At 37.3% G+C, this 14733-nt stretch overlaps 1 protein-coding gene across 1 annotated transcript in view; it reads right to left on the bottom strand.

The window, feature by feature from the left end:
* Positions 1-828: 828 nt before the first annotated feature.
* SLC6A2 (solute carrier family 6 member 2) overlaps positions 829-14733 on the bottom strand; it is a 55043-nt gene continuing 41138 nt past the window's right edge. Inside the window, 6 exon segments of the mRNA XM_066194247.1 lie at positions 829-2851; positions 4449-4520; positions 6238-6405; positions 8437-8537; positions 11776-11875; positions 12964-13092. Coding sequence (XP_066050344.1) covers positions 2828-2851; positions 4449-4520; positions 6238-6405; positions 8437-8537; positions 11776-11875; positions 12964-13092 — 594 coding nt within the window. The 3' untranslated portion in view covers positions 829-2827.

Below are 14733 nucleotides of genomic sequence, written 5' to 3'. Positions count from 1 at the left end.
ATTTGATGTTTTCCATATTGAAAATGTATTTGGGAGCCCAAAGCAGGTGACTAAGAGGAAGTGGGTGCCCGTGCTATGGCTTCTTATTGGACTGTCTGTACCACTATCACTGAGTGGAAGAAATGAACATAACCTGGTCTTCACAGAAGTACTTGTCATTTGTATAGATGAGAGTTTGTGTCCAATGGCATCATTCATCATCCAAGAGGCATGAGGTAGTTCATCATCTTATTCTGTGGAGAATTGAAGACATTTGTCTCCAGGACAGAAGTCATTTTATTTGGGGGGAGACTTTCTTTGGGCAACATCTTGAATTTAAAGTCTTCCTATGCAGTCATGCACTGTGTATTGTCTTTTTCATTCAGGCTAATTCTGGTAATAAGATTCCTACTTCCTTTGATAAGACTTTTGTCTTCTGTATAGATTGCAAGTTCTTTACCTAGAAAACCTCAGAACAAGGTGGCAGTAGTGCAATGTAGTCCTGAGCTATAAATACTACACTTAACCCACAAAGTTATACAGTATCAGAAATAAAAATAATGCAGTAGGTAATTGCCTTGGAAGTTGGTATTAAAAATACAATCCAACCCAAACACACTAGCTAAAGCTGATTTCACTCCCAGGTATGGTAGATTTGCTCCTGTGTCAGAGCAGAGTGGTGAGGAAATGCCAATTTTCCCGTGTGGGTTGTGCTGTAGGGGTGGTGCTGATGGACTGTGTCATAAGTGAACATTGGTGCATTGGTTTTTAGCATTTCCAATCATGAGCCAACCAAACAATGTGTAAAGTGACAACCTATTAAAGCTCCACGTTAAACAGCCCCTAGAATTTTCAAAACTTGGTAATTACATCTGTGCTAAGAAGCTTTTGAGGCATGCCAAGACAGTGACTGAAGCAGCTGTATTGTTGAAAATAGGCTTTAAAACAATGGAAAGATTCTCATGTAGTTTGGCAAACAATAAAAATGAGATTAACTGGGAAGTTGGCGGGATGACTTTTTTGAAACCTTCAACGTATTTTCACTATTTAGCCTCCTGTGTAATTACAGCCTTAGAACTGCAACATTTCAAATTCCTTTATTATTGAAATATATTTAATAACAGGGTTTAAGCAGCTGTTGGCCATCAGCTGGGCCAGAAAATAAGACTTCCTTTCTAATTAGAAGAAAGTATTCTTTGGGTTTAAATCCCTGTTTAAATAAAACTACTGTTTGTCACAGAGACTCTTCAAGAGGACAACACTTGATTCGTTCTGAAGTATTGAATATGTTGGAGGAAAAGAATGAATACGGAGAGAAATTTCCCTTTCATTATATTGAACAGAAATCAATGTTAAATAGAAAAAGCCCAAAAGCACTTGGCACTTTAAAACTTGGCTATTTTATAAAAGAAACCAACTCAACAAAAATAGTTTTATAAATAAAAAGGCCTGTCCACTGAAAAGGTCTTTTTAAAAAAAAGAGGAAGCACTACATACATTTAAAAGACAAGCTCAATTGAATGTATAGAGACAAAAAAAAATCAGAGGTAATGTCCAGAGGTAAACTCTGGGTTGGATCCAGCTGAGAAGCTACTGCCTCTGAGAATTACTGTAGACCTAGTGATAAATAATTACAAGAACTAACTCAAAGCTACTGAATGTAGTGATCACTTGAAAGGTACTACAGTGACAAGTGACCACAGAATAAGAACAGCACCCAAATGCAGAGTTTGTTCTGTATCTTCTACTTTGCATAATACTACTAGAGAACAGAGCTGGAATAGATTTAGAGAGGTGACTGTGCCTAAAATATACTTTTAAATTATTCAACAAAATTTTACTACGTTTTGGTAGGTGAATCCTAGTTAAATTATAATAACATGTTCACAGCAGGGGAATAGTCAGTTTGGTTTTTTGTGCCACTTCGTAATTATATCATTCTAACAATTATCTCTTCTTCTGTATTTTACATTCTTTATTTGGAACAAAATAAAACAAAAAAAGATGAGAATCTATCTATTTGGATGTAACTCTCATGTTTAGCTGGAAAATATGCAGAGTGTGAATCATATGATAAAGCCATTTCAATTGTTGATTTAAGGGAATATCTCTTTCATGAAGTACACTGTGATATTAATCTGTGTTCTGCACTAGTAACTGTAACAGGAATTCTCTTCCTGCTGCTCTTCAGCTTCAGTGGGATGAAACAGGTCAGAAAATGGCATGGACATGTACAGCAAAGAAAATGTTCTTCACCAAGAGAAGGAAGAAATAACACATCACTGAAAATGAAGCACTGAATCTTCACTTCAGAAGGATGCAAACTCACATCCCAAAGGACAGTATGGCAAGAAAGCTAATGACATGAACACAGAGTTAAAATTGCTCTTTTGTCATAACTGAGGTGTACTCTTTCCTTAGATCTAAGAGCGCTCAGGCGTTGGTTTAAAATAGGTTGTGGCATGAATATCTGAAGAAGTTTTTACTGTCAGAAAAGTTTAATTCACTTCTTCACAATTAAAAAAGCACTTAACTTATGCTGATTGCTCTTTTCCTCTTCTCCCCCCTCCTCTACTTCAGCCCATAGCAAAACTCACAAGTTTTGGTCATGTAGGGATCTCATGGCACCAAAGGATGCAAGAAAAATTAAATGGAGTCTTTAAAGATCATTTGAAGCCAAGTAATAGAAGGGAGGCATTGACAACAGAGAGCAGATGTCTTCCCTCAAAGAGTCAGTAGATAAGCTCTGGGCCAGCCTGGTCCAAGCACAAGTGAGGGAGCTTTGAACTTGACTATTCTGTATTCTCAGTTTAGCTGAACGTGGGCTTTTTCCTTGATCTGTTGGTTGTCATATTGTTAGCCAGTGTTGGAGCTGCAAGGAAACAGAAGTGATTATTAAATTGCATCATTGATTCAAATGATGATGCTGACAGATAAGTTATTTGACAAATCTTGAGTTACAAAGAAGTTTCAAAATACTGGATAGATTATCCACTCTGTAACTGAATTTCTGTGCAGTCCAGTTTGCAGTGAGAAATGTGCTGAATGTAAAGGCTACTTAGTCAGTTCTCAATTCAGTTCTAAAATTCAGAACTGCCAGACATATAAGGGAATAAAATATTTGTATTTGTTTGATTGCAGTAAGGCAGTGTTGTGTTTACAATCTTAAACATTGTGAACAAAACACTAAATATGCTTTAGCACTAGCAAAGCCATTCCTAGCTGTTCACTGAAGATGCCAGCAAATTAGAATGCTCTCATATTTGGCATGGTTTGAGGTAACTTTAGTAGTTTGCTTCTGAGGACAGCCTTTTCTAATTTATATGAAATTAATTTGCCACCTTTTTGTCATAGATTTGTGTTCAGAAGACCAGCACTGTGCAATGGCTGTTTATAGCCCTTTCACACAGGAACATCTGCCCCTGGAAACACTGAGTTACCACAGGAACAGTAAATCATCTGACAACTGAGGGCAAAAACAGAAGAAAGAGAAGGCAGGAAGAGGTGCTGTGATATTTCATATTCTTGGCCACATCAAATAAATTGTGGTCATGAAACAGGAAGCCTATTTGTGCTTTCATTCTGCATCCCATAAATCTACAGAGATTATTTCCTTTTAAAGCCAAAACTTACTTCAAACAAAATCTTTCAGAATAAGGAAAAGCCAGATTTATTTTTCAGTATCAACATACAAACCAGCACTATAAAATCTGGGTCATGTTTTGTGGAGGTGTGCATAATTCTAGTTGCTTTCAACTTTGAAGACAGAAAGTGGTCCAGAATGAATGCTGATAAGTGTAACAAGCTTCACATTTGCATCCTTTTTATCTTCTACATAAAGGAGGTTTTTTTTTTTTTCAATAAGGTCATTTTATTTGCTAAAAGCAAAGCAGTATTTGGAAATCCATAGCATATTTTTCAAGGCTTATGAAGTCTCCAGCAGTGTTTTCAATCAAATCTAGTCCTGTGGGGAAAGCCAATTCCATGTAACCTGGTTCATCATTTCATGACATTATAGGTAAGCTCTAGGTAAGCGCTAACAGTTGGGTTTTTTGGTTTGTTTTTTTTTTTTTCCCTCTCTTTACCATGTGTTGTGGAACCGAATCGCAGTTTTGGAAACATGACTTAAGGTTGATGTGCAGTAACTGAGTGAGAGGCCATGACCTCTTCAAATGCACGTGATAGTTTGGAAATACCCTCGTTTCTTGGTGAGATCTCACTGTATTCAAACACAACCTAAAATACCAGATTCAGGTGATCTGTTAAAATTGAGGGCTCTCATTAATCAAAGAAGGAAGGTCCCAAAAATCTTCCAAAAGGGTTGATGCATGTTGTCAGGCTGGCAGAAATAAAGAACTACAGACCTGCAAGGGCATTCACCATGAGGAGATTGATGCAAACCTGTAGCTTTTGCTAAAGACAGGAAAGGGTTGATATCAGGAGAAGAAGCATGTGAAAGGTGTACAAACCTTAAACTGCCTGACATTTCCTTGGGCCACGAGTTGGTGCTCATTTTCGGGTGTGATGCAGTAAGCTAGTCTCTAAACCAGACAGGAAAAAGAGGAAAAAGTCAGCCATATGAAGTGGGATTATGTATATAATCCCCAATCTATAGTGGAGAAAATAGCATGAACTTTATTTAAAATGGTGAATTAAATCTTTAATATCACTGCATCATGTGCATTTACTCAGTCACTGAGAGAATAAGCCTATTATAAGCCCATGGGTGTTAGCCTTTAATATAAGAAGCAACAGTAGAAAGTGTATGCAAATACTAAGTCCAAATATTTAGCAAGTGCATATAGGAAAGAACATCAGGAACAAGTTGGTATTACAGGCCTTAGATCCCCTAAATTCATGCTTTTCTGTTAGTGCTGTTGGCCAGTCCCAGAGTGGGAGAGGAAGGAGGTACTGGTATCTCCAAGCTCATCTCCCTTGTCTACCCTGTGCTGTGCCCTTTGAGACCACATGTAGATTTTGGTTTATTAGGAACTTTCAACCAACTTAAGGAGTTCCCATTAGATTAGGTTCATACCTTTCCCCACCCTTTTAAGAGCCTCAGTTTGGGGCATCATATCTTGAGCTGGTTACTTGGATGCCATATACTAGCCTTTTGCCATAATGCTCCTGGGGAAACTGGGGAGTTGCTCTTTGCAGGAGCAGTAACAGATAACCCAGAACTTGCTAACAGGACAGATGGATGAGGGAATGTGGTTTTGGCCAAAGGCTTCTACATCACCATATCAGTAAACTTGAGCAAGACGGTAAAAGCCTGATGGGCCAGTGCAAATTATTTTTTGAGACGTAAATGCTTGAAGGAAATAGGTTTTTAACCCACCTAGGATGGAACAAAAGGCTTACAGAATTGCTGGAAATGAGATCTAAATTTGTGCACAACACTGAGATGTGGGATCTGATGAAAACAGGGCAGCTGAAGATTCCCACTTTGGCGTGCCTTTCTGAGATGAACATTACATGAGATCACTGTAATGTTTCAGAAACAAGACCTTTGTTCCTGTGGGTTTGCTGGATCAGTGTGAGGGGGATGTGACCTATCTATGTAAAGGTTGAGATCCTATTTTCTGCTTAATTCTGGTGTGGTGTTGGTTCAGTGATTTGCCTAAGAGCATCAAAAATCTTGCTGCACCATTGTGTAAGTGTATCTGTAGGAAAGGAGAGCAGTAGAACTAGGTGTAAGTCAGTGGGTCTAGATAAGGTTATAAAATTATGATGTGATGGGAAAAAAATTGGTGCTGTATAATGGTGAGGAGGCTTCTGAGCACCATTAGAGATTTTAAGACTATGGATAATAGTGATGGTATATAGACAGTGAAGGTTAAGTTAATATGATGGTTAAAATTATATGGTTAGGGAGCGTAATCCTGTGCCATTTTGAACTGACAAATAAAGAAAAGTACAGAACAGTTTCAAGACCATATCTCATAGCTGAATAAGAAGATACCACAATTTGTAACACTCTTTGTTAATAACAAAAATCTAATCTAATCAACTGGATCAATTACATGCACAAAAAATAAATTTTCACAATTATTTTGTGCTGTCTGGAAAGCTAATTTCTGTCTAGAAACTCAAACAGAATGCAGTAATCCTACCTCAAACCACCGATCCACCTGACAGATGGATTCAAAAGGTCACTCATAAGTAATAAGTTTTGGGAGAGAAATAAACTGCCAACTTAGACCCAGCCATTTCATTTCACAGCAACATTTCATGACATTTGACTCGTGTTCCACTTACCTCTTTAAAGGTCCCACGCACATTCATAAATTTATAGATGATATAGGCAGGCACCAGGATCATGGAGGACAAAGCTATTCCCCAGCCAATGCGGTTTGCCCACAGAGGGAAGGTGTAGTCGTCATAGGTCAGAGGCTTGAAATTTATTATGCTGACTATCACGACAAACTAGAGAAGAAAATATAAAATGAACTACAGTTTTAAGATGAAGAACCTTACTGGAAAACTGATTCCTGGTGTTCTATTAGGCAGCCACCCTAAAGCATATTTCAAACCAGCTTTACGATTTACCTTCGGCCTATTTACTTTGTGCCTCTTACTGCTTAAGCTGTTGAAGTTCTTGATGTGTTTGCTGGTATTAACAGTCCATTTTAGCTGCTGTGGACACAGATTATTTTAAATTTTGATGGGAAGATCAGGTGATTGTCCACTATGCCTCATTTAAACTAGTGTTTTAGAAAAGAGATTTGGTAATCAAGAAAAACTATGCAGGATCTATTGTTTTACTTTGTTTTCCAGGAATATTTGACTTCCTTTAGAAGCTTTGTACCCATTTCTCAGTGAGAGGCATAATACAAACTCCAGCATGATACATGTATTGAGGAAAGGTAGAGCAGCCTTATGGCCTTGAAAACAAAGTTGTTTATTTCTTCCTGTGCTTCTCTGTCGAATGCTAGATACAAGAAGAAAAAAGTGGGGTACCACCCTATTTCTGTCCTGTTAAATCCATAAGGGTTGTATAACATGAAGATATCCTTGATTTGGTTCTTTGGGACTTACATGTTCTGCTTTGAATTTAGTTGAAAATTGAATTTCCAACTAAAATATTTTGGCCTAGGGTTTCAAAGACTACATCAGGATAGTGTGGGTTAATGGAAGATGATAGTGTGGAATCTGGTCAGAAAAATATTAAATCTATTTTGTGATTTTTCTTGAGATTATGTACCTAGCTGCAGACAATATGGAGGAAGAGCTGCAAGAACTTCCAGATGGAAAAAAAGAAGTGTGCATTGTGATGGCTGAGAGATGGATTATCTACAGATTTATTCTGACCCTTACGTTTTTAGGCTTTTCTAGGAAGGTGTTGAGGCTGTTTCACCAAGACATCTTAAAATTACCCAAAGGCTAAACTGATGGGCACTCCACCTTTAGCTAGATTATTACAATGCTCATGATAAAATGTAAATTTTCAACTGTCTCCTTGTGTGCAAAACCTAAGGATGCTTCTCCAGCAATTTCCCAATCTGCTTGAGTCAGCCTTCTTGAAGTGCTACAGTTCCATACAGTGCTATAGTTCCATACAAGTTCCTTTACAGAACTGTGTTTAAAAGGATAATTAACACAGGCTTGGTAGTGCCTATGGATGAATTGGGATCATAGCTTCTATATTTCAAAAAATGTGGACCTGTCCTAAAAGCCTATCCATTGCATATTTGCAATACCAGTACTGCTTTAAGACTGCACAAATTTAATGCAAGTAATTGTCTCCTCAAATCATAGTGAGGTCAAATTTCTGTATTATTATCCTGACCTTTTGATTTACAAATATGCATACGAAGAGATTCCAATATAAAACTTTGGGTTAGTACTGAATTTAACCTTTACACAAAGCAACCAAATTAACACTTTGGGTTTTTTTTCTTCCCTAAGGCAATGGAACACCTGTTTTTTTCCAACAGGCAGTTTACAAGGTATGTTTTGTACAATTCTTCAGTGTTTCAAACAGCTAATTATAGGTGTAGTTGTATATTAATTTTTCTAGAATGTCATTCCACAATTTGGGGATCTTAGTATCTTCCAAACAAAAATACATCCTTGCTAACACAACTTCTTATCCCTGGCTAGATTATTTTCCCAAGGGATGGTTTGTGCTTAATATGCAGAGGTGCTGCAGGGACAGGGAGAGCACTGCCTCAGTGTTCCCTAAGAAAAGCTGCCTTCTTAAAATCATCCTAAAATGAAGGAACAGAAGACGACCACAACCACCACTAGCTTCTCTTTCACAACTGAAATGTATTATACAAAATGTAACCAGCATTAAATTTCAAGGAGGAAAAAAAAAATTGAATTGGAGTGTCTTCTATTCATCCCAACAATACCTGGCACAGCAACAGGCATCTTGCTTTTGGTATCTGTTGTATATTCTGGGAAGCAATGCACTAGTATTCATTCCATGATGGAATAATTATCAACACTTACCAATAAAAAAGCAGGACTAACAAATTTCCAGCACAGTCTCCAGTAAAGGCCTGGTTTGAAGCCCATCATTTGTTGGATGTCTTCACTGAATCTGTCCACACCTGGAATGGATGTGAACGGATACGAGCATGAGACTTCAGTCTAAACTGATGATATACTGGCATACCCAAATTATCTTTTTCAGAAACCAGATATGAATGACTTCCAAATCAGAAGACATAAGAAATAACAACATTAATCTCCTTTCAATGTCTAGATGTGTCTTTGACATCGCTGTATCTCACTTGTGCCTGTGAGCACTTAAGGCCTGTTGCAGACAGCAGCATTACCACTGAAAAGAGGCATTTCACAAATATCTAGAATTTAAGTTGTAAATAGGATGCAATTTTAAAAATCGTTATGGATTATTGTAATCTAGTTCCTCTGTGTGATTATGAGTACACTGCAGGTGTTCTTGATATCTATTACAAATAATAGTTTCATATTTGTGACTTTTCCAGAAAACTTGGGCAATTCCTCTGTTTATTGTAAATATGTACAAAATGATGTCACTTTAGAATGGGATGTTTAACACTGATATAAAATGGGGAAAAAAGTATCCTCTGTTTTCTGTAAAAAGAAAACAAACTCTGACTTTACACCTTAGAGACATTGGCTCTGTGCATTCTGACATGTCAGACTATTTGTTTATAGTTTATTTTGCTCAATGTGTTCAGGAAATTTATTTTAATCATGAACCCATTAGGTAAACAGCAGAAATGCAGTTTTTTACCATTAATATTTGTTTATTAGAGATAACGTATAGTTTTCCATAAAGATTTTTCTCTGTATGTGGATCAGCTCAGTACAATTTGTTTTATTTATTTAATGTAAATAATTGGGACAGCTTGAGTTAGTTCACTGTACGTAATAGGATGCAAAATATTTTCGGGGTGTGGACATTTGAGTGTAAATGTCTCAAAAAAAAAAAAAAATCCAGCCCCCAATATTATGTCCAAGTGAAGAGACATAGCCAAGAAGGATCTGCAAATGCTCTTTAAACTTAATCTGATTCTATTTGCAGTGCTTTCTGTGAACTTTGAAGTGACTGAATTTTAACTGCTATGAACACTGACTGAAATTTATCGTTGTGTAGAAGGTCAAAGACAAGGTCTACATATATCAGAATTTTATTCATATGTTTCCAGACAGATGCACTTGGAGCTCAGACAGTGCTTGGTGCTCAGTTTCTGCTGAACATGGGGGATGAGTAGGCTATGCTCTCAGACTGCACTTTTCCACAATGTGCTTTTTCAGTACTGCATGTCTTCAAATAATTGATCTAAGAATCAACCTTTAACCAGAACACAGCTATTGCTACAGGGGGCTGTAGGGCTTGGTTTCAGAGATACTTAAAATTGATTATCAGGAGCTGGTTGAATACCCAAAAATAGAATGTTCATCAGAAAGATGATATTGGGGTTGCACATGAGGAAAATTGGTAACAACTTAGCAGTCGTAACTAAGGTACATCTGCACAGTAGAGCAGACTAGCTCTCCCTTCTCTTACCTATACAGTTGGCCTTTGCGAGAAGAAACTTCACAGTATATGGTCATAAGTATAATTTGAACTAAATTTCCATGTTTTCAGTCTGTGCCAAAATGTCAATGCTTGCCTTTAGGCTGGCTTAATATTCAGCTAGGTCATTAAGGCAAGAGGGGTCTATCAGAAAAAAGAGGCAGACAGGATCATGCCAGATTTAATAAGTTTAAATAGCACCCGGGGCTGTAATAAGTTCTTTATAAAGCAACAGGTCATGCTGTGTCAGTAGAAACATCTGTCAGCTGCTCAAGAAAAATGGATAGATATTTTCCCGATTATGAGGAGGCTGCAGGAAGAAAGTAAAAAATGATAAGAGACAGAGGGCGTAAAATAAAATTTGACTAATTTTGGCCTGGTTTGTGAACAACATACAAAGCTTAGCTACTGTAAAGTGCAGTAAATCCTGTTTTAAAAATAGCAGAAGGTAACTTGCCCTTAGAAAATGAAGAAGCCTCTGTTTCCAAGCTAAACTGTGATCACTCATCCACATTCAGTTCTTTTACAGGGATTAAAAACAATTGTCTGTGAAATAAAGTGCCTCCATTATTTTGAGAGACAGCAGCCTATGTGCTGCTTGCTCCATGCTGATGTTGGGGGACAGAATTAGTGCATTAAAGCTAGAAACTATGCCTTTAGTGGACTGAACAGATTTATGCATGAATGCCATTCTTTCACTTCACTCACTCTTCAATGGTTTTCTAACTGCAAGATAAAGTTGGTTTGATTAGAAGAAATGGGTAAGGCAGAATGGATGGACAGATAAGTGACTGAGTGAGGTAAATAGCAATAAGAATCATACATTAGCTATAAACACTGTCTGAATAAAAATCAAAATAGTTTTCAGGGGAAGAGAAATCTTATTTGGAATCAGGGCAACTAATTCAATACAGGCTTAAAAGGAAGAAGATTTGCAGGCTGCTATGGCATCGAAATCTGGTAATAGTGAAAAGAGTTGTGATCAGCCAGGAATTAAAGTATGAGAAAAAAGAGGAGATCAGGAAGGAAAAGCAGAGGTCGTATTTTTTTAGGTGGCTATAGCACATCACTACATTCTGATTGGCATAGAGTGATTCCAGTCTAGTGCCAGAGGTCAACTAAATACTCCTAAAGATTGCCATATCTGGGATAAAGTAAATTACTACTCCCTTTTTTATGCCATAAATTAATATCAAATACTAGAAATAGAATTTCTGGTATCTAGTATCTTGGGTATTTTATACCATTCTATGAAATAAAATAAACTGCTAGTGTTTTACAATGAAGTAGAACATGGTCTCAAACAATAGGGATTAACGTAGGAATTATTGTAACTCTCTAAACATTACCTTTTCTTTCTATTGTGTGGAGAGTGATTGAGATTGGCCCCGGGGGAATAATGAAAAGAGAAAACAGGGAGGTCTGTACTTAAGCTGATCTACTTGCTTTGAAAGTACCAAGTCTAAATCTGCTACTGCAAGTCATCAGCAATACTGAGAGTTGTAAAATACTGGCAAAAGTAGTAACTTTTCCATCCCATCACAGTCCCTTTCACAAGGCTGTTTGCTTTGGCTTTGTGCAGGGTCTCAAAGCTTGGCCCACTGAATGTCTGCATTCCTGTCACTGCTCATAAATCAGGTGAAAATCCCTCTACGAAACCTCACTTGTCATGGTTTTGTGTTTACAAGGCCATGCTGTTTTCCCTTTCAACAATGTGTAAGCCTATCATGAGCACTTGGAATTTCAGAAAAGCTTTTGCACATGCAAAAGGAAGAGCTCACCATAGAACCAGGAAACTCCAATTGCCTCCATCAGAACAGCAAACAATATTGAAGTCCCAGCTGCAAATGTGTCCAGAAGGGTGAGTACATAAATTCCACCCTGCAACGGGGAGTTAAAGATGCAAGAAAGTGAAGTTAGAAATAGAATCACCTCAGGAGTTTAGTATCCACTTAACAGAAATCTGCTTTACTTGAAGCACTGTCTCAACCCAAGTATTTTAATATGGATCTGATACTGCAGACACAGCTTTATATTTGCATGCAATATAGTAGAATCAGACTTGCAGCTCTTCTAAAGAGGCTTCTTTTCACCCATGTCCTCACTTCACTGAGGGAAACAGAAATCTCAGCCACACCTAAACAGCTGAAATATTTGCAGTTGCAGTAGATTTGTGTTAAAATATCTTCTTACAACCAGACCGAATCTGATTATACCTGTTCAGATGGAGAGGAACAAAGGAATTATTTTCTGTGTTTTTACCACCAATGGTAAAAATTGCACTTGTATGGTTTAAATCTGTAGGTGCCTTTAGTCTCTGTAATCAGTGGCCTTTTTTTTTAAGATTTTTTTTCTGAAACAGCTGTGCATATTTACAAAAACAGGGAGACAAGTACTTAGGACTCCTGTAGGTTTTTAATTCTGTGGGGACTTGTCCGGAAATGGAATGAACTTTGGTTGTTGTGTTAGAGAATGTTGCTTATTGAATGACATTTGAGTTTGACCTCTTGTTTTTGCTCTACACCTGCTCCAAATAAATGCCTTTGCAAACAAAGTTAGCAAAGTGAATTACTAATGTGATTTTCTAAGAAATATGTTTGTTTCAGAAACAGCTATGTTTGAAAATGTAGCCTTAAAAATTCAGGGGGCAAAATCAAACAACTTCATGTGATGTTCTCACAAGGGTTTTCCTTTTTATTTTTTATACATCAGAAACGTTGTTTAGTTATGTGAACCAATACATTTGGACTATACTGGACAGTTCTGTGAATTCCAGCTGGAGGGGTGAACTTAAGTCTAAACCAGAGAAACTTCATATATGTAAGATTAAAAGTGATGTTCTGAACAGAAGTTTTTTAAGAACTAAAATTTATAATACAAATAGTCATCTGAATCTATCCATATTTCACCTGACAAGGTTAACGGCATTTTTAAGGTAACATTTTGATGGAAACTTCTGTTGTACTTACATTGGTAATGCAAAAAAGGGCGAGTAGGAAAGTGCCAAAAGAAACACCAAAGGTGAAGAGCTTTCTGTGCTGTTTCAGAAGGTGGAAATCATCTGCCAAGCCAGTGATGACAGCCTCCATCCCACCCATCTGAGGAAGGCAAAAACTCTGGTTAAACGCTACTGACTGTTGGAAATACAGGCTGAAGAATGCAAAACAGTTGGTGTAAATAATTCCCAACCACTCTGTGATTTCTGACATGTCAGCTGTAAGTCACTGGTGGTATGAGGCTTTGTTTTCTTCTGGTAAAGGGCTGGGTCAGGAAACTGGACATCAGGAGGGGTGGTTGTTGTCTCCATAGCTGTATCCTCTGAGGACTCTTTGCTGACTCAACAGAGCAATACGTAGACAGTACTTTGGGGAAAATAATATACATTTTATATACTCTGGAGAAAAAGCTGCTAGCTTAAGTAACTAAGCTCCTCAAGATATTTCTTAAATAAAGACAGGCACGACAAGCACCTAAAGGAAATATACTGAACAAAGGTTTGCATTAGCCATTGATTAATGAAATCCAGTTTAACAAAAATCTTTACAGACTTGGAAGAATTACTACAAAGGAAGCTTGATGTAATTTTTTTTTTGTTGACAACAAGAAAGAATTTTACTTTGCCTTCTAGAAGTTAATGAGGAACATTAGCCATTGTTCTGCAATACAGGAAAGATACTTTCCAAGTTTTCATTTAAATTGCTGGATTATGTAGGTGGTTATGAATTTTAATTTCTTTTCATTAATGAAAAGGTTCTGCCCCCAGTCCAACAAAAAGCTATGAAAAGTAATTTCAATCTTCTATCATAGTAAACAAATTAATTAAATATTTTGGAGAGGCTTAATTTTATGCTTTTTGTGATGCTAAGAGACCATGAGAAGATCTGGTGTGCTTGGTGCAATACAATAGATGGTTAGCAGGTGCTGACATAACCTGTCCCTTTCCTATAAGCCTTTGATTAAAATGTTCCTGGTTGAAATCGGTAATAGAGAATTATCACCGTGAAAAGTACTGCAGGACCTGAGTTTTCTTAAAGAAATTATGACAAATCTTAAGCCAGTAAATCCTTCCTCTTTTAGAAGGAAAGAACTAAACTTGGCCACAGTTCACTAGTTCACTGTATTTTAATTAGCTCCAGAAGAAACACTTCTCCACATTTGTAGGAAAATAGTGTTCTGCAATCCAAAGACTCGTGTCTTTGTCACTTCTATGTTTCTTTACATTGCCTTACTTTTACTGCTGTTGCAAACTGTTTTGGATCTAGACACTTCTGACCATGAATTTTCTTCTTCATTCTGCCCTTTTCCTGCTGATCATTCATGTCCTTTCACTGTGATAAACCCTTCATTTCAATCCTTCATATTTGCTTACAGTTGAAAAATGGCCAAGCTACAGTCCCAGATATAATCTCCCCTCAAACTTTTGTCTAAGGATCCAGATCTTAGTCTATATAGGCAAACTTCATTGGACCTCAGCTGGAATCTAAAAATCCAAACACTTTGGAAATATTTAGACCTGAATCTGACCTTTACAGCTCAGCCCTCACTCCACAAGATCCCATCCAGCTATTTGCCAATGATTACCAAAGCTTCCTGCTGCAACCCCTTTTTTTTCTAATTTAGTTTTGCTCTTTTCCATGTCAGTCATTCTTTCCCTTTCTTGTCCTTGAAAAGGAATGAATTTTCCTGAAGCTGTAAGCAGTGGAAACACTGTGTTTTACCATTTCCAGCAAGAAATTCCT

This window comes from Chamaea fasciata, unplaced genomic scaffold (assembly GCF_029207755.1).
Source record: "Chamaea fasciata isolate MVZ Bird 193981 ecotype frontalis unplaced genomic scaffold, bChaFas1.0.hap1 SCAF_12, whole genome shotgun sequence".
Classification (NCBI taxonomy): domain Eukaryota; kingdom Metazoa; phylum Chordata; class Aves; order Passeriformes; family Sylviidae; genus Chamaea; species Chamaea fasciata.
This window is presented reverse-complemented; position numbering and strand designations above follow the sequence as displayed.